The sequence below is a fragment of the Rhodnius prolixus genome, unplaced genomic scaffold, assembly GCF_049639745.1.
Source record: "Rhodnius prolixus isolate KJV_2025 unplaced genomic scaffold, Rpr scaffold_3, whole genome shotgun sequence".
Taxonomy (NCBI): Eukaryota; Metazoa; Arthropoda; class Insecta; order Hemiptera; family Reduviidae; genus Rhodnius; species Rhodnius prolixus.
Genome location: NW_027411603.1, coordinates 17676196 through 17695190, shown reverse-complemented (window position 1 = coordinate 17695190; position 18995 = coordinate 17676196). Strand labels below are relative to the sequence as shown.

The 18995-nt window shown below is 31.0% G+C and overlaps 3 protein-coding genes across 9 annotated transcripts; 2 read left to right on the top strand and 1 right to left on the bottom strand.

Annotated features, from left to right (window-relative positions):
• The first annotated feature begins 61 nt into the window (after nucleotides 1-61).
• Pmi (Transmembrane protein Pmi) lies at nucleotides 62-1397 on the top strand. Its single transcript, XM_074124045.1, has 3 exons — nucleotides 62-286; nucleotides 377-597; nucleotides 664-1397. The coding sequence occupies exons 1-3, from the start codon at nucleotides 267-269 to the stop codon at nucleotides 951-953; spliced, it is 531 nt and encodes a 176-aa protein (XP_073980146.1). The 5' UTR covers nucleotides 62-266; the 3' UTR covers nucleotides 954-1397.
• Nucleotides 1398-3544: 2147 nt separating this feature from the next.
• On the bottom strand, nucleotides 3545-7802 carry LOC141452146 (dehydrogenase/reductase SDR family protein 7-like). 3 transcript variants are annotated; one of them, XM_074124042.1, is made up of 7 exons: nucleotides 7671-7802; nucleotides 6567-6738; nucleotides 5627-5770; nucleotides 5319-5538; nucleotides 4166-4247; nucleotides 3946-4100; nucleotides 3545-3871 (listed from the first exon to the last, which is right to left on the bottom strand). In XM_074124042.1, exons 2-7 carry the CDS (start codon nucleotides 6687-6689, stop codon nucleotides 3681-3683), a joined length of 915 nt encoding a protein of 304 aa, XP_073980143.1. In that variant the 5' UTR covers nucleotides 6690-6738; nucleotides 7671-7802; the 3' UTR covers nucleotides 3545-3680. The 3 variants fall into 3 exon arrangements, with proteins under 3 accessions (XP_073980143.1, XP_073980141.1, XP_073980142.1); XM_074124040.1 differs by lacking the exon at nucleotides 7671-7802 and adding an exon at nucleotides 7007-7160; XM_074124041.1 differs by lacking the exon at nucleotides 7671-7802 and having other exon boundaries at nucleotides 6567-7000.
• Nucleotides 7803-7866: 64 nt separating this feature from the next.
• On the top strand, nucleotides 7867-18971 carry LOC141452143 (syntaxin-1A-like). Of its 5 annotated transcripts, none has more exons than XM_074124036.1 (10): nucleotides 7867-8003; nucleotides 9754-9825; nucleotides 10972-11055; nucleotides 11447-11546; nucleotides 11999-12073; nucleotides 13966-14136; nucleotides 14636-14709; nucleotides 16023-16160; nucleotides 18507-18617; nucleotides 18747-18971. In XM_074124036.1, the coding sequence occupies exons 1-10, from the start codon at nucleotides 7971-7973 to the stop codon at nucleotides 18828-18830; spliced, it is 942 nt and encodes a 313-aa protein (XP_073980137.1). In that variant the 5' UTR covers nucleotides 7867-7970; the 3' UTR covers nucleotides 18831-18971. The 5 variants fall into 5 exon arrangements, 3 of the variants coding, with proteins under 3 accessions (XP_073980137.1, XP_073980136.1, XP_073980135.1); XM_074124035.1 differs by having other exon boundaries at nucleotides 14597-14709; XM_074124034.1 differs by having other exon boundaries at nucleotides 14579-14709.
• The last annotated feature ends 24 nt before the right edge of the window (nucleotides 18972-18995 follow it).

Below are 18995 nucleotides of genomic sequence, written 5' to 3'. Positions count from 1 at the left end.
TGGTTGGTTGGTATTTGATTATGGATACGAATAGCATCAGCTGTTTTCTTTTCTGTAACGTATGTCCTTGATCTGGGAATTGAGGGTTTGAATGTTTTCAGTTACCTGTTCTCTGAACTTCAAACTCTGACTGTAAAAATGAATTTTCTTAGTGTCATAACTTTGTGAACAGCAATGCTTCAATATAAACAGTAGTAATCTATGTACATTCGCAAGTTTATTAGTTATTTACATATGATTGCTTTCGTAGCCCTAACCTGGTAGAAATGTCTTCAAAAGATGATAAGTAAGTGGTGTTGCTTACACCTAAGCTAATAGAACTTATTTTTTTAAAGAAAATTTCAGAGAATTTAAAATTGTTAATTTCATTTGCTAGTGATTTTGATCCTGATGAAACTGCCATAATTAAGGAAATATATGATAGTGAAAATGCTCACGAAGCTTTTGGTGAAGAATTGGAGAGGGCTTTGGAAGCAGGTTGTAAGATAATTGTAATAGAACCTCCTAGACTTGGTGATGAAACTGCCAGATGGATAGCTGTAGGTAATTGCCTTCATAAGACTGCTGTACTGTCTGGGCTGGGAGCTATAGTATGCGGTAAGTACTGTAGCACTTCATTTAGTGATTTTCATTTTTATTTGTACTTAACCTTTCACATTTTAGGAATTGCATGGGCGGAATTTCCTTATACTTACACTCCTCTTAGTGTGATGTCATTCTTTTGTACCGGCCTTTATACCGTCTCATGGCAATTTGATCCTTGTGTCAAATATCAAGTTTATACCGATTCCAAGAAACTCGCTAAGTTGCCACTCTTCAATGCTCTCTCTTCTGCGTCACCTACTGTTCTCATTAGAAAGAATGATTCTAAACGTAAGATATTGCATTGCTCTGTTACTTTGGCGTCCACTTTATTTTGTGCATTAAAACTTTATAATATTTTTAATAAATGATCAGATAATTTAATTTGTAGCATCATGCATATGAATTAATAAGCATTGTGAATTATCTAACTGTAGATGTTCACTTAAAACTAGCAAGTGATAAGTATGTGGTAACTGTCACGGTTAGTGCAAGTAACTGAAATATTGTGATTATTCAGTCTTATTAACTTATTTTGGCTCAAGTTTACAGAAGTAAAGTTCCAAAGAACGTTTTTTAAAGATTATAAATATTTTGCTTTTAAATATGCTAGATTTATTTTTCACTCTATTTAATTTTGTGAGCTCCTTTTCGTAAGTTGCATATTTGAAGACGCATATTGAATAAAAGTAATTAAACATTGCGATAATGTAAATAATTTGTAACTAGGATTTAGAAACGTTTATGTATATATGAATTAAACTATAATTTTCCAGGAAAAATATTAAAGATTAAGTGAAACCTTTTTCTTTAGAGTTGCGACTTTTTTTAAATTTCTTTATAACTTCTTATTTCCTTTTTTTCCTCTTTTTCTTTGAGCACAGCAGATTTTGACTTTAAGATATTAAAAGTTAGTTCTTGCTATTATAAAACAGTTGGTTCGTTGACAATTTATTTCTCAATTATTTTTAAAAATAATCTAAAGCCAATTTTTAAATCTAAGGTGAAAAAATTCTCAAAAACTGAGTTTGAAGGCGAAACAACTTAAAACTTATTGATATTAGGTATGCCAGGATCATCACCTTACTAGTTGAGGGGACAGACGACAAATAGCTAAAGATTTTAATGATGATAATTAAATAAATCTACAATAACGACTAACTTCTTATTAACTAAAGGACCAAAGTAAAACCACCAATATGGTTGCAGTTTATGGAACGCTCGAAAGATTTTTGTTATGTGATGTAACGTCACGATAAGGAGTGCTATTTTGTAAATGAATTTTGATACCGCACATAACCTCAGTACTAAAACAAAACTACGAAGTCAAAAAATCACTGTAACTGAGTATGTAAGGCAATATAACTTAGAACAAGTTATATGATGGATTTCAAGGATCAAAGTTCAAGCAGGCAGTAAAGGAGGTGATATTGCGAATCTGAAAAAAATAGTTATCAGGAAAATACCTAAGTGAAAACCCAATGGAGTCATTGGTAGGTGTGAAATCAGTTGTGAAGAAAAACTGGCAGATTTAATACTCTGCTGAAAATAAATAATTTTATAAAAGATTAAATTCCTAAACACCAAACAAAACGTTTCTATGGAATATTCTTAATTATAACTTAAGACAATCTGTGGTATAAATTCCAATCGTCTTATATAAGATAAGAGAGTACATGTTTAAGATAGGTGAGCAGAAACTTGACACTTCATGATCTAATAAAATGTTCATTAGATTCGAATTCCGGGTTGATGTGAAGTTCAGATAGAAATTTATATACTCAGAAAAATAGTAAATTTCTATTATTCTCATTTCATTACACTTGATTTTAGTTTATTATAATACTAATATGTATATGTAAATACGACTTGCCTAGAATGTTATTTTGCGAAGATGCTAGTAAGGTCGCTTAGACTTCTGTAAGAATACCTAGTCTTCTAATATTTCATTAAATGAAATCAAAATAAATAGTCTAACCAATCAGGTATCAACGACTAGTGCTAGGATTTCTAAATTATAACTATTTCTGATGAAATAAATAAGAGAACAATTCTATTTCGTCAAGTAAATGCCCTGTAATGTAATCAAAATTCTTATTAGAACTAGATTTTTTCCTGTGATTTTTATATTTTAACTTCGTGCACTGGCTGCTGAAAGTCTTATTTATAAAATTTTCTTCTAAGCATTTTAAAAACGTATTTATCCATATTCTCAAAGATTATGTATGTTTAGTGGAAGGATTAGCCCAATGGTTAGCTTATTGGACTAAGTACGCATATATGTCGGGTTCAGTTTCAGATGGTTGTTTTAATGAGTTTCTCTTTCCAGACGAACGTAATATTAAATTTTACTGTCCTTTCTGACCATAATGGGTTACAATAACTAAATAAACTGTCAGGATACTGGGAATGCTCTGGGGGCACTGATTTCTGTCCTGATTAAATTTTAATGTTGGTCACAAATTAGTATATAAATTTAATTTTAATTTATATGAATATTTCTCTGGGTTTTTCGCGGTCTTTGGTGCTTTTAATATCAAGATTGTTGTTGCAGACCAGTGTGTACCTCAACAATCACGTTCGAGCCCTTGACAAACATGTCCATATGCAACCAAAGTATGAAAAAAATTTGCAATTAATAATTATTATATAGTTGTATACCGGTGTTACAATGCAAAATTCAAAATGTAAATGCTTTTGCTTAATAAAAAACATTCTCCAGCATTTCTACTACTTTTTGAGAGTCGTAATGGTCTGTATTCACTTTAAAGAATTATGGATCACTTTTATTTAAAAACCTAAGAATCTAAGGAAACATAGTTAATTCAATTTATTCGGAGTTTTTGACCGTCAATATTCTTTACCAAGACAAATTTAAAAAAATAAGCACTAAGGTTAATTTTTAACCTATCTGAAATAAAAATTTGTCAGTAATTATTTAAATAAGTTAATGAAGCAAGAGTTGTATGCTTGGCAAAAAGCTGTTTAATATACACATTTATTTTTAAAACATAAATGGTTGTTATTGAACACAAAATATAAACTAAAAAATGGAAACGTAGAAAATGTAAAATTCCACAAACTTAATCTAAAATACATCATTTCTTTCTCTTCGCCCACAATCTAATGAAATAAAAAAACAAGGAAGGTGTTAGTATTCTGAACAAAATTGCCATCTTTGGCAAAAGTGGGGAAACAATTAATTCTTTCTTTTCCATAATAACTGCTCTCAATATTTCTTCGGCGACATATTTTGGAGTGTAGCCTTTTTCTGTTGAAGTGTCTAAAACTATTAAAAGAAGTGTTAAGTTTATGTTCAGTTATGTAAAAATTTTGAAATTAAAAAAAAATAATAATTTATACCTCCATATACTTCTCCAGAACCTGTAACAGCATTGACTGACAAATTAGTTTTTATGTAACCGGGGTTAATTACTGAAACTTTTATTTCTGGAATTTCAGCTCGTAAACATTCCATGTAAGCTTGTAGAGCGTGTTTTGAAGCGGCATATGCCGATCTAAATAAAAATAACAGTTAATGAAACATCACATAAAATAAAAAGTTACAATTCCCAATGTTTACCTGAAGGGCAGTGCAATGCGTCCTTGAATACTGCTAACTGCCAACACGTGTCCATTGCATTTAATCAGGGATGGCAACAAAGCTAAAATAAACATTTATACAATGGAAACTATTAAAAAATTCGAACTCGAAACAGTGTTGGTAAAGTAATTGTCAGTTTTCCAGGCAGCTTAACGCCCAACTACCAAAATTAGACTATAATAGAGTTAGCTGGCTATTTCGACACTTTAATTTTTATCTGGAAAATCAATGATAAAACCTAATGTAATTTATATTAGCTACTCCTCTGCTAATAAAACCATTCACGGGTTATAACTTTAATTATTGAGTTCCTAATGGCCAAATCCACTCCGATCTTACAGACTTTTGAGGTTCCCTAAAATGTATTGTGGCTAGAATTCAGCGGCTATAAAGAGTTAAGTTGAGAGTTTGTAATAATGATCCTGCATTTATTTATGAGATTCTCCAAATCCAAAAGTTGCAAAATTCAAAATTTGTTTTGTGCAATTTAGAGTAATTTCATTAATTGATAGCTCCAGTTTAGGTTTATAATATGCCAGATTTTATGAGCACTATTATTATAAAGTAAAATAAAAAACCGATTGTTCTTGTTTGACTTTCCAGAAACACTAGAGAATGCGATTTCGCGAATAATCCAATCCTCCAACAATTTTACGGTATTAAGAAGCGGTTCTCATCGAAACATCTCTGAATTAGTGAAACGTGGTGAGGTAGACCTCACCCAATATTTAACACTCCAATGTTTTTCTGGTAGAATCGAAAAACTATCGAATTAATGAAACTTAAGGTAAGAAAATTAGTGCTTCTTATGCTGCAGAGAACGAGGTCTTTTGAAACTATTTCTATATAAAAAGGGAGCTATTATCCAAAGAATTGCTTCGTCTTCTGGAGACTGAGTGAATTGTACCACAAGTTATTCCTGGGGCTCCAACAACCAAATATCCGTTATGGGCTTCGGAGTTATCGTGCCCACATTGCGTTTTTAACGATAAGAATCTATGATTTATTTTCCGAGGGGAAGGACAAATGAGGATATTTACTGCCTGTGTGCCTTGTTTCTAATGGGGTCACAATTCTAGATATCATAGCAGAAATAAAATATATAGTCATTGTTTGATATTAATAAACATACCCTTTGTAAGAGCAATTTGTCCAAAATAATTTACACACATGACCTTCATATGTACCTCCAAAGATGTTTCTACGATATTTCCTCTAAAGGATATACCAGCGTTGTTAATTAATATATTGACTTGTTTGTAAGTTTCCAGAGCTTCTAATGCTTTTTGAGGGATAGTTTCTAATTCAGATAAATCTAATGGTAATATTACAGGTTCAAATGTTTCGCTTTCCTTAAAAAAAAGTCATTAAACATAAATATAAAATTAATAAATGTAAACTAAATTTATCTTAAGGTCCACCATTGCTCTAGAAACTTACAGCATTTAATTTTAGTAGATCCGACTTAACTCTTTCTAACTGATCTACTCTTCTTGCAGCCAATATTAACTTACATCCTGCTGTATAAAAGACATAGGCAAGTGCTTCCCCAAGACCGGAGTTTGCACCGGTTATTAGTACAACCTGGATGAAAAGATTTTATGGTTTAAAAAAAATGTTACTGTATTTCTCAATCGACTTTCTCCGCCAAAGATTTCGATAAAATTTGAGAAAAATTATTTCTAATTTGAAAAATATTAGGGTAAATATTTTGCAAGATAATTTTAATTGGAATTCATCATCTAGAAAAATAGCTGTTACTTCTTCAGTTGCTAATTAGTCACAGCAATCCAACTTATTTTGGAAACTATCATCTACTTCGAAAGCACTCACATGGAACGTTATCAGTCGAGCATCACTGAATTTGCCTCAAAACTCAAAGTAGGGGAATTATAAATATTTTTTCCCCAACACCAAGTCGTTGGCATCTAAATCATCCGGCTCCTTTCTGCTTAATAAGCTACGATAAAATAAAAAAAAAGCTTTCAGAAATTTTGCAGACGTGAATCATTCTTCAAGAAAGAATTATGTTCTTGTTAAAAATCGAGTTCTAAACCAGAATTGTTTTATTCCATTTATTATTTTCGAATATAACAAAAGGCGAAAATCAACATAGAAATTTAAAACAGAAACTCATTAAGGACCGAATGGTCTGCATTTATACAAGTTGTTTTGATAGTCTTCAACCTTGGCAAAAATTTTTCTGCGAGACGGTTGAGAAACATACAAATTGTTCTACAATTTTAAAATGAATTAAAATTTTCACTGTAAATGATTAAACAAACAACTATTCGATTTGAAGAAAAAAAATTTACAACTCATTATTAAATAAGTACGAATAATTTTATTATATTCACGATTAATACAAAAGTACACTTACTTTTCCTTTTAGGTCATTTTTAATCTTCCGACTACGGTAGATCCAATATATCAAAAGAGGAATAGCTACTGGTAGTAAATCTGTTCCACATAAGTTGAATACTGTTTCCAACACCACGTCCATCTATTTTGCAGTTTTTGACTATGGTTGAAGATAGGATTTGCATTTAAAACTGAACAGAAATAAAATTAAATGGCACTATATTAGACAACAATTTAATTTAACCAGGTTAAATTAAGATATAGATTTGTCTAAAGGGCTTAAAGATTGTCACCACTAAAATGCTGTTTAAGTACCAAATTTATTAGCATTAAGAACTTAATATAGCGTCGAATTTATCGGTAAGTTAAGAATAGTTAATACTTATCAGTTTATTCGCAAATAATGCTTATTCAGAACTGGAGGAAAATTGAAAAACGAGATAATTCAATGTTACTTACAATGTTACTCGAAATGGCGAGGTTACTATTCGTGTTAACAGGTTCTTCTTTACGAAGATAACTGGAGTGTTAGGAGGGAAATTTAGATCTGATTGCGAAAGAAGTTAGATTGATTTCTAATTAGTAACCAATTACAAAATAAAAATACTAAACAATATATGTATATATATTCATATGTATGAACCCTATCATAAAAAAGGGTTTGAAAGGAAAAACTTATGAGAAAATAAGCTTTTGTAGCTTTAATTATTAAAAAAATCGCCTTAATCCTATACATTTAAATATAACAGCTCTATGGTGCAATTGATAGCTTTTTTACCTAAGAATTTATGAGCAGTTAAAGAATAACTTCTTGTTTTATCATATTGGAAATAAGTAATTTCCAAGATTTTGTATAGTGCAATAACCATTATTCCTGTTGCAGAAAACATCAACATATTAATAATTATATTATTAAATAATTTTTTTTTAAATAAAAAAAATAAAGGCGTATCTTCGCAACCAGCAGCCTTCTTCTCAGTTCTTAAAGTATATGTATAGAGGACTATTGAACGCCAGCCCTCGAACGGCGAACTTTGAATTAAAAAGCTTACGTAGTTTTAAAAGAAAACAAGTACATTTAGTTTAAAAGTAGCAAACTAATTGAGACAATAAGTGATATTACCGTCGTTTTTCCTTCCGTCCTTCTAAATTAACTACGTAATTTACTACAAATAATTTATATTTTACTACAACCTATTTACATAAAAAATGGTTTATTCAGCAACATTTTATTTCGTGGCGTATTGAGTGTAGTGTACAATTTAGTCAATCATTATGTCATTTTCATTATCATTGGTGGGGAGAATTATCTTCACTTAAGTTACGCTTTATATAATATTCTTCAGTTAGTTGGCACTTGTGGTGAATGAGTGATAATAAAGATCTTCCTGTTTGAAGTTTATACAATTTTTCCAGTGACATCATGACTAAGGACAGAACCAATCAACTACAGGCAGTTAGTTAAAATTTTTAATAAATTAAAAATATATCAGTGACGAAATAATTATTTTTTACATTAGTTAAACAGAAATTAATTACAAAATTATTATTCGCTACTTTAGCCCAGAACCCAATTTATTTGCAGATCATTCTACAATAGACCCTAAGCAATATTTGACATTAGGTTTTTTTTTTTAAGCTAGTTATTAACGGTTATTTCTAATTTAATTATGTTTTATTAATCTTATGAAAGATTTAAAAAAATAAAATCAACTCTTTTTAAATGTATGTTTTTGTTAAGGTAAGTGTTTAACTCTCCATGATTTAAATACTGATTTATAAATAGCACCTTTCCTGTGCACACCTTTATAGCAGAATTAGTCATTGCCAATAAATACATGTAGATGTATTCGATAAATCGATTTGTACGGACTCACCAATCATATATCATAAAATTGCTGAGATTGTAGTAAGTGACAAATATTTTTGTTGATGATAATTAGTTGATTAAATATATGCACTAATGAATATTTATAGATTCCAAAGTCCGCAATTCCGCCGGATCCCTCCGAACTAGGCGATTGAGTGCCTCATGCCCATATATCTCAGAGGCGGAGCTCCCATTAAAGGAATACCTTATGTTGGCTACCAATTCCTTCAGATTTTTAAGCTGTAGCTTTGAGTAGATTTTATAGGAAGAAATAACCTGGTAGGCAGCTACGCTGTGTGAGATGATAAATGAATATCTCTTAGGAGCAAAAAGTATACTGTAATTATCTCCGCCTGAAAAATTGTAGCATGCCTACCGTACCTTGACAAAATCTTAAACCTCGGTTAGTCTCATACACGTCAGTGGAGCTATCAATGCAGAGTTACCTGACATTGGTTCACGCTTCCAAGCCTCACATTTACACCTACTAAGCGCGAGCGCCCCTGGTCTTGAATTACATTGTTCATTGTGCGTAAATTGTTATTAATGATGGTTAGTCTAACTAAGCTTCTGGTCTCAAAAATGAGTCCTGAGTACTGAGCCTCCTTGGGAAAAATACTCTTTATTGAAGGCGACAAACTTGGTTTTATGGCAATTAATGCACAGCCCCTCATCCATTACCACCTATCCTCAATGTTTTTTAGCTTTCTGAGTAAGCACTGAATCAGTATCCTAAGCAGAAGCTATTCTGCGGATAATCTAGCTTAAGTCTATTAAAATTGTAACAGTAATGGGTAATAATCCTCCCTCCAGACACTTTTACTCACCCTAAACTTTATTGGAGCGATATGTTTCGTCTTGCGTTTTCTCTACGATCGATTAGAGTCATTATTAAAGGGGCCTTATATGTTTAGGAAGGTAGCCATCGCGATTTCTTTGCATACAAGGTATGTTTGCAGCCACCTACTTAAAAAATCTAAAGCAAGGTCCTTCGATATTCTTGCATGGTAGATATTCTGGCGATTACTCCAGAGGGTAATCTCTCAGGACTTCGGCTATTGGTATTCTTTTTAGTGTTGTTACATTTCTCTTCAGTATCAGTATTCTATTAATTATTGAACTATTGATTATAAGAAACAAAACTAAAATTATAAACTGAATGGCAATATAAAAAAAAGGAAAAAGTGAAAAAAAAGTAGGGCCAGCAGTAGAAAACTTAGGAGATGAAAATGCAAATATTTTTGAAGTCTATGATTCACAAATTGCAGAAATTATAACAAATACCCTTTTACTATTTTTTTTTATAATATATTCTTTTTTTATTTTATTTTTGTAGAAAAGTGGAATAAATAAAGGTGGAAAGGAAGTATTTTCAATGGAAATTGAAGAAGAAGAACCAACTGAGGAAGTAAATTTTTATTATTGTCTTTAGATAAAACTAAATGTTATTAGGAGAAATTCTGGGAATTTGAGCTGTTTATGCGGTCTACTGAAAATCTGCATCCTAGGAGTTGCCGACTCAGAAACTTAGAAACAGAAAGTGTTTTGAGAAAGCAACTTCTCAGTTAAAATACTGACCTGTCTCATGTACAGTATTTATTCTATTAGCCCTCTACATATGTAGTTAAGAACAGAAAAAAAAAATTATCAAAAAATAATAACTGACACGTATGTAAAAAAAAAAAAAAAATTAAAAAAAATTAATAATTCTAAGACTAAACTAATATTCACTGGATCTGATCTTTAATACTTCACTTCAAAACACTTCCAATAACACTATGTTACTGCCTGCAGTGCTTTATTATCTGCCTCCACAATCCTATCTCGGGCCTGCTTCCATCAGTAGATACCCTCCGAAGTGTCAGTTCATCCATCCATCTCTTCAACTTCCTGCCTCTATCCATTTTGTTTCCACTCGAATACTGCGAATGATTATCTACCAATACTGCTTCTAGTCTTACAGCTGCCCATTCCCATTCAAATTCTTCACGAAAGCATTGCATTCCGTGAAATCCTGAACTTTTTATTGTTGTTCAGGTAAGTGTAACCATCCCCTTGTCCAGAATTACCTTATTCAAATTTTCGTGGGAAAATTTTCCAAATAAAAATTATAGATCTATCTATATGTTACGAGAATATAATGTTTAAAAAGAGGCCATAGCCGTTTTCCTATAAAACTCAAGAGAAAAATATTCTCTTTGCTATTACAGTGGTACTTCTAGTTAAGGGGTTTTGATCACTGTTTCTGTAAAACAGTTACCTAAAACCAATTACAAACTTTGAACTTACTCCTATTTATAGAATGTACACATACATACCAAGACACTTTTTAAAAACACTTTTTCGGGCTCAAGACCTCTAAACGGACATTTCTTTATCTTTATAAAATGATTTCCTACCGATTTATTGTAATAAGTACCGCTAAATATGGGTACAGCACGCTTGTGCCAACATTTATTTCAGTGCAGATTAGGTTGATTCATACATTACATTCGTTGTTAGATAATGTAGATAGTTGTAGTCATGTTTTCACAGTTCTTTAACTTTTTTGCAGGCTTCGCTGACTGGTAACAAAATAAACAAAATAGTCAAATCTAAATCCAAAGAGAAAAATTCGATGGAATTTGTTTTTACGCATGTAAGTATTTTTTGAGTACCTGAGAATGTCAGGTAATTATTTAATTTTTACAGAACGCAACTATTGATTTTAATCGTTAGAAAAACGATTATACTAAAAAAAAAAACTGCTACTATTAAATTAATAATTTTATGGATTGATTTTATTTTTAAACGCAAAGATTATAGAGTAAATAATAAAGAAGTTTTATCTTGAATTACTCTTATCAAAGACTGTTAAATGAACATGACGGAGTTAAGAGCAACTCAGTATAAACCATATCTATTTCCAAATGGAAAAATATTTTAACAAAAAACTAACTTGATTTCTATTATTCAAATTTATGTTTGATAAAGCAAAACTTCAGATTATAAAATATCGAAACCATGTTTTAAATCTATTTGTATTTTAGGTAAATGAAACCATAGCTTTTATAGAAACAATGAAAGAAACAGTAGTCCATTTAAAAAGATACCACGTCAGTATTCAGCATTCTTCAAGATTAGATCAAAGTAAGTTTAATATTCTTATTAGAAATTTTCCCTCCAGTCGTTTAATTATTATTGCGTCTTCTAACATATTTTGTTGGGACAAAGAAAGGAAACATCATTTAGTATCTTCAAATAGGCATCACTTTAACCAATTAACTGAGGCAACTTGTTAAGAATCATTTTGTTTTTATCACCATTTTGTTTGTTTGTTTTAATGTGTGTTGAGTTTGCGATAGATAAAAAAATGACTTCCTTTAACTATAGCTATAATAAGGAAAAAAAGTACGGCAATTTTACTAATTTATCCTTACGATAAGGATCCTTGTACTCGTATTGTGCTAATATTTTTTAAAAATTATGTTTAAGTTAAATTCATTAAAGAATTTAGTTTGTTTAAATATATAAAAATGGTATAATTTATTCCCAGTGTATTCAACGAGTTATTATTTTTTAAATTTACTTTTAAATTTTAGAAGCCCGTGAAGATAATGAAAAATTAAATGAAATTATAAAATCTACGTCAATGCTGGTTGCAACTAAAATCAGAGGTATATTCTTCTTTATCTAATTTAAATTTTTATCATATTAATTTATATCATTATGTAAGGCTAATAGTTTATTTTTCATGTTTTGTATAGTTTTAATAAATGGTAAGTACATGTAAGATGTTTATAAATTTGATTTAGAAATATGATTATGTATTCATTTCTGAAAATATGAAGTTCTATACTAATCAAAGAAACTCATTAAAAAAATAATTAAGAACAAAATTCTCATAACTGTACTTATTATTAACAATCTGATAAACATTTTGAAAAAGTCCGACAAAAAAGTATGTTCCTCAGAAATTATTCATCTTTATTTCACTAAAACTCTGTTGAGGAACATCATTTAATCTTTTTATTACTGCGTTCCCAAGATGTTTACAAACTTTAAATTTTTATACAATATTAGATCGTTTCAATATAGATACATATTTCAAAGGAATTCCTATTGTGGCAAGTTTGTCTTCAAATACTCTTAAAAACTATTTTTGTGAAACGAATTTCGACAAAAGTAATGTTTTTTTTGAAAAAGACATTAAGCGTAATCTAGAATGTAATTGGATCCACACTTCTGGCAAAGCGATTTTCTTAAAGCCCATAAATTTAGCTTCACCATTAATTGTCTTTAATATTGCACAGGTTATATTTTGAGGGGGGGGGGGGGGAGTTTTGTCTTCAACTGGTTTCTATGTTTGAAGTTCGGAAATTTTATCACAAATTAAAGTCATACCAAAGGTGTTGAAAAAGGCTGATCGTATCTCTATTAGGTCACTTCTTTTTTTTGGAACGCGGAAAGCTTTCCCTCTATAAGAAAGGCGGGGCTTAACATTCAGAGTTGAATTTATACTCCCTACCAAGAGGTCGTCAAGTCGCTTCTTCATTTTAGTTTCATAGGCAAAAGTCATAATTAAACAAAATGAATTTCGTATTTCTTACTGTATGCATGAAAAAAGTTCGAGGTTGGAGAAGGTGTGGTTGGAGACTTATTGGCAAATTAAATGCATTTTTGATTGACGGTTCTAGGATTACCATATTTCAAGTCCACCATTAGCAGGGTTGGGGCCATAATAGGTTTCCTCGATTTCAACCCCGTAAAACTTCTTTAGCCCTAAAAAACATTGTGTCTTTTCAATGAAAAATTTCTAATCCTGAACTTACTTTTGGCCATATAAGTGGTCAAACAAGATTTTGCTAAAGAACCTCTGAAAATGGCTACAAAATTTGTCGCCTCTGTATAAATTCTCACCATATTAAAATTGAAGTCCGTAGATTCTTTACAAGTTTTAGTTAACTTTTTGCAATTTTTCGTTTTTGAGAATGTTCACAAATGGTGTTTGTGTGTGTGTAAGTAAGAGAGATTGAAGGAAACAAGTTTCTAAAATCCACTTTTTATTGCAAAACTTATACCTTTAACGGCAAGACCTATTTCCTGGCATAACGTATTGGGACTTTACTAAGTAGAATTTGATCCCTTTACTGGAATCTGGTTTAACCAAGAACCTTCCAAGTTAACATCTAAATCTATTTTGGATAATAGCACCATAGTTGGTGAAGAGATTAAGTGGAGTATCTCAATCTTCCCGCGGATTTCTAAGCACGATCAGTTTCAAGGCTAGATTTTTTCCATGCTCTCTCGGTTCACACTGCCACTATATCTTTATAGTGTAACTATATCTTTACTCAGGCTGAGACCTAGATCTTTTTCTGTTGTTGCACTCTTGGGCTCCCAACACTCACCCTCCTCTCTCAGGCATCATTTACCCATGCTTATACTACAAAATTTCATGCTCTTTAATACCCTTGTTAGTGAGTATTTCATTAAGAAATATTTCAGCTAGTTATAGTACTATACTACTTAGTAGATAGCTAATTTCATTTCTTTTTTATTCTTTTAGAACTAGAATCCAAAAAGCGTGGGGATCCAAACAATGCAATTAACCGAGTAATAAACACTCAAAAAGCATTGCTAATGAAAATGCATAGAGATGCTATAGAAGAATATGAAAAAGCTTTAGTAGCTCATAGAAAAAATTGTGAAGATATTATCAAGAAGGAATTGCTTATAGGTAGGATTATTGAATTGTTTAATTTTTGAATTTTTACTAATTTCCCTTTAAAGATTGAAATCATTTAAAAGATATCCTGCAGTTTCTAGTTATTTCACTAGCAGAAACTTCATGTATTGTAAGCAAAATTTTGAATTTAATCTCAAGTGGATTGATTCTCTGCTCAATCAAGTATTTGATTGATCATCTGCTCGGCCAACTCGAACTCACCCATATATCCACTCCCACACATACATCCAATATACTTACATAATCATACCTTTCAATCACCTGAATTCTGAATAGAAAGACTAACACAAACAAGAAGCCCAAGGCCTTTAAGTGCAGTGGTATAAGCCTAATTCAATTTCCTTTACATCCAACATCATCTTTAAAATTGTCCATGTTTACATTAGTTTCGAGCAAAATTATTTTTTTCCCGAAAACTTATTTAGTTGGATAGATGTCTTTGTTTTCTTAGTAATAAAGAAGCTTATTACGAAGATGGAATGTGTTCTAGCTGATATTCATGTAAATGATGAAGATTTATTGGCCATACTTGATTCTGAAGACACTGCTGTGTTTGTAGACAATGTAAGTAAAAAGAAAGATAAATGTGAAAATAAGTTTCTATTTTTAAATTCAAGTTAATAATTTGTAACCTTCGAAGAGGAAAAGCTTTTTCTCGCCTATGTGTATAAAACTGAAAATAATTCTTTTACTTTTTCTGGGAGGCTTTTCAGCTCAGTATGGTCAGTTGGCCAGTTGGAAAGCAACGAAAGGATCCTATCCCAATGCCGGTATGCATTGAGATGTTTCTGGTCACCAATCATCTTAGACATTAAAACTTAAATAATTATTGTTATTTATCGTTACCAAGTTTTCGGCTTTACAAACCTAAACGAAGCTGGCTTTTTGAGTAAGACTTTGCAGTTACTGTCATTCATAGTTAGATCCAGTAAGGATACTTAGGATGTTTTAATGCTTAGTTCTTCTTCTGTTCATATAGTTAGTTACTGGAAGATAATTTTGGTGCAAATACAAAATTGTTTTTTCTCTATCTTTACTCTATAGCTGATCTAGTTGCCAATAATTTTTATAAGTTGGCTGCGAATCAATACAGCCAGATTTTTGCCTGGGATGGCTGACTTGCAAATAATTGTTATTATTTTAAATGAAAGGCATCAATATCTCAGATTATTGGCGCGTATAGCCTTTCTCGGTGTAATGCCGGCCTGCTGGCAGGATTCTGTTGTTACTGAGAACTAACTCCACGCTGCGGTAAATTAATTAATTTTATCTTAAAAAAAATGTCCGCCTCAGTGAAGTTCTATTTAAAATGTACCCTTTTGATACCCCTCCTGTTAATAAATTAAGGGTAATATTCAAACGGATATGCTCGGTGCCGTACAGACCTTATGTATTACACATATACGCGTCCTACGCGTGTGTGTGGGGGGGAATGAAATTTGATTAGTCGAGTTTAGATGAAAATCTGTGAATAATAATAATAATAGAGGCGCTTACAGTTCACTGTCAGCTTTGAACAGTGTTCTCAGTAACAACAGAATCCTGCCAGCAGGCCGGCATTACACCGAGAAAGGCTATACGCGCCAATAATCTGAGATATTGATGCCTTTCATTTAAAATAATAACAATTATTTGCAAGTCAGCCATCCCAGGCAAAAATCTGGCTGTATTGATTCGCAGCCAACTTATAAAAATTATTGGCAACTAGATCAGCTATAGAGTAAAGATAGAGAAAAAACAATTTTGTATTTGCACCAAAATTATCTTCCAGTAAATAGTTAATTCTTATTTATTTTATTAAACTACTTTTTTATACTTTCTTACTACTCAAGTTTGTTTTACTGCTCATTTCAATATAAATAACTGTAAAATATTAGTACATGAAAGAAACTGCAGAAGCAAGAGAATTACTTCAAGACGTCAGAGATAGACACAAAGAAGTTTTGGCCTTGGAGAAAGACATAACTATGATAAAAGATATGTTTTTTCAATTAGGATATCAAGTAGCCCAACAGGTAAAATTTTTACTTTATCAATTTAATTTTGCCAATAAATTCGCCAGAATAATCACTTCTTTTTATCACAATAATAAGAAACATTAAAAAATAGCAGAGATAAAGGGCCTATTACCACGAAAATTCCGATTTTTTCGAGTTTTCAGTTTTTATGGAGCATAAATTTTATAAAAAGTAGAAAAGAAATTGATTAATTTTAATGAAAGCAATTTTTTTTTGCAATTACTACTTTTTAATTCTTCTTGACACCTTTGTTTGAGCCCTTGCACTGAGGAATAAATAAAGAGGGGACGGGCGCGATTTCAAGGCGTTTTACACATTGCTACTTCCAATTAGTAATCGATGTTCTAACACAGAGGTGAGTAGATTGCATTATGGCAACTATTCCATGCACAATATTAATAATCGCACTAGTAACTAAGAGAACTTTTAACTCTATAAATTCAATAAATATGTGTACTTACATATTCCCTGTGAAGTGAGCTCAATCATTTTTTTATTTCTTGTAGTTACATCTTCTGATATTTATACTTTGTACACTGTGCACAAGTTGTTGTCTAACTCTTATTCGAAACAATTTCTGTGGAAAAACTCTATTAAAGGCACTTCTTGCGGAACAGAAAATGGTACTTTAGAGAACATTTTCAGAAGTGTTTTTACCTTGGCAAAACTTTTCAAAGTACGGTAGTATGTGTAATAATTAGCAATTATATACAAAGTTTAAAGAAATAGTTGAAGAAAAGATCAAACAATTAAAAAAAAAAATTCAGTAAAATGGTACTTCTGGATGAGAGATTTTGTTTGCCAAGTTACATTCGGACCCCTCGCGTTTCTTGGTTTTCGTTTTTGAGATATTTTGTTCACACAAACACACACAGAAAAAGAGATAGTTACTGAACTAAAATGGACACGTTTAGAGTACTTAATTAATTTGTAATTATATACATTTCGAAATTCAACCCTATTAAAAAAAACATTGAAGATTGTTGGGCTTTTTCAACGAAAACATATCCTACGGTTCAAATGATCCAGTCTAAAAAAAAAGACAAGATTTATTTAAAACAGAATATTTCTGGCGGAACTTAATTTCTAGAAATTGGCATAATCGCAATACTTTACTTTTTAGTATTAAGTAAAATAAAAATAGTATTGAGAGTTGTCACATAATAAATTTCTCAATTAGGAACCTTTTTTTAAATCCCTTTTGGGTGCGTTCCACTTGGCGACCACAACGACCAAAACATGCTTTCAGGCGTTCCACTTGGCGACCGCGGTCGTTGTGGTCGTGGCGAAAACGTCACTAATGACGTCACTATTTTCGCCACGCGAAGCCTACAACGCCCCATCTATAGAGCTGGGTCGAAGTGGGCGTTCAGAGTTGGCGCAATTTTTAAAACAAAATATGGCGACCGAAAAAATTATCTCATGTAAATGAAAGTATTATTTCATGTAAATAATAGAATGTGTTTCTCGAAAGTCTACAAAAAATAAATAAATAAATAATTACTTATCCCTTTACACACTAAATCACTGAATAACACAAAATCATTTACCTGAAATAACTTTTAAATTCTTCATTTGAATAAAGATCAATTACTCTGATAGCTAATAATACGTGGCCTAAGTTTTCGCTTTTTATCATTGCGATTTTGTAAAATTACATTCCACTCTAATCGGAACTAGATAAAGAACTTTCTAAAGCATTATTAATAAATATCCAACTGTTGCCACAAAAGACATTTTAATTTTATTTAAACGTAAATTTTATAAATACTCCACTAAAATGTAATATAAAAAATTGAATTATATATATTCTTTTAATATAAGTCAACTTTACCAATAATTAATAAAGTTTATTATAACTGCTTATAAATGGGGTTTAAATTAAAAAATAACCTCTTCAAGCTTCTAACTTATTTTCGAGGCCGCCATATGCAATGTTTACATGAACGGTTAAAACGCCCACAGTCCGTTCCACTTGGGTTTTCGATCGCAACGCTCACAAGCAAGTGGAACGGCCAAAATCGCGGTCGTGGTCGTGGTCGTTGTGGTCGCCAAGTGGAACGCACCCTTTGTAAGTTAAGAAAGGTTGATCCAGTTTTGTTATTAAGTAAATGGATGAATCTATTAGTATCTGTTCAGACTTTCAAGAACAAAATAATTTTATTTAACATCCACTGTACAAATTATTGTCCATTAATAATAGTTATATTAAATATTTTAAATAAAAATCACTTAAAATTTGTATTTTTGAATTGCAAGTTAAAAAAAGAATTACGAAAGAAGTTGAAGCCCAAATAGATACTCCCAATATCTTTTATTTTACCTTAAATTATTCTTTCTTAGGGCGAACTAGTTGATAGAATTGAATACCACATAGGGAATGGTTTAGTAAATGCAACCAAAGGAAACAAAAAGCTAAGTAAAACCCGGAAAACGGTTGGACGGATAAGAAAGGTAAGGGTATATTAATTTACTCGAATTACAAAGATAATTTTTTTTTTTTTATATTTTTCAAGAAATAGTCTTGCATTTTCAATAAGTTAAATCTATTATTGACTTTTTGTCTTTTATTTTCATTTACAGAAAAAGCTGTATATAATAATTTGTATAACTTCAGTTCTAGGAATATTAATATTTTGTATATTGGTTCAAACACTTATGGTTTAAAAAAATTCAACGTCTTTATTAATAAAACTACAAAATATATCTTAACATAAGGAATGTAACACTGAAAGTAATCTTTCGTCAAATTTGAATATAAAAGACTGTACATACTTATAAAATAATAAATTTTATTTAAATAATTAACTTTACATTTATTTATTCACGTTT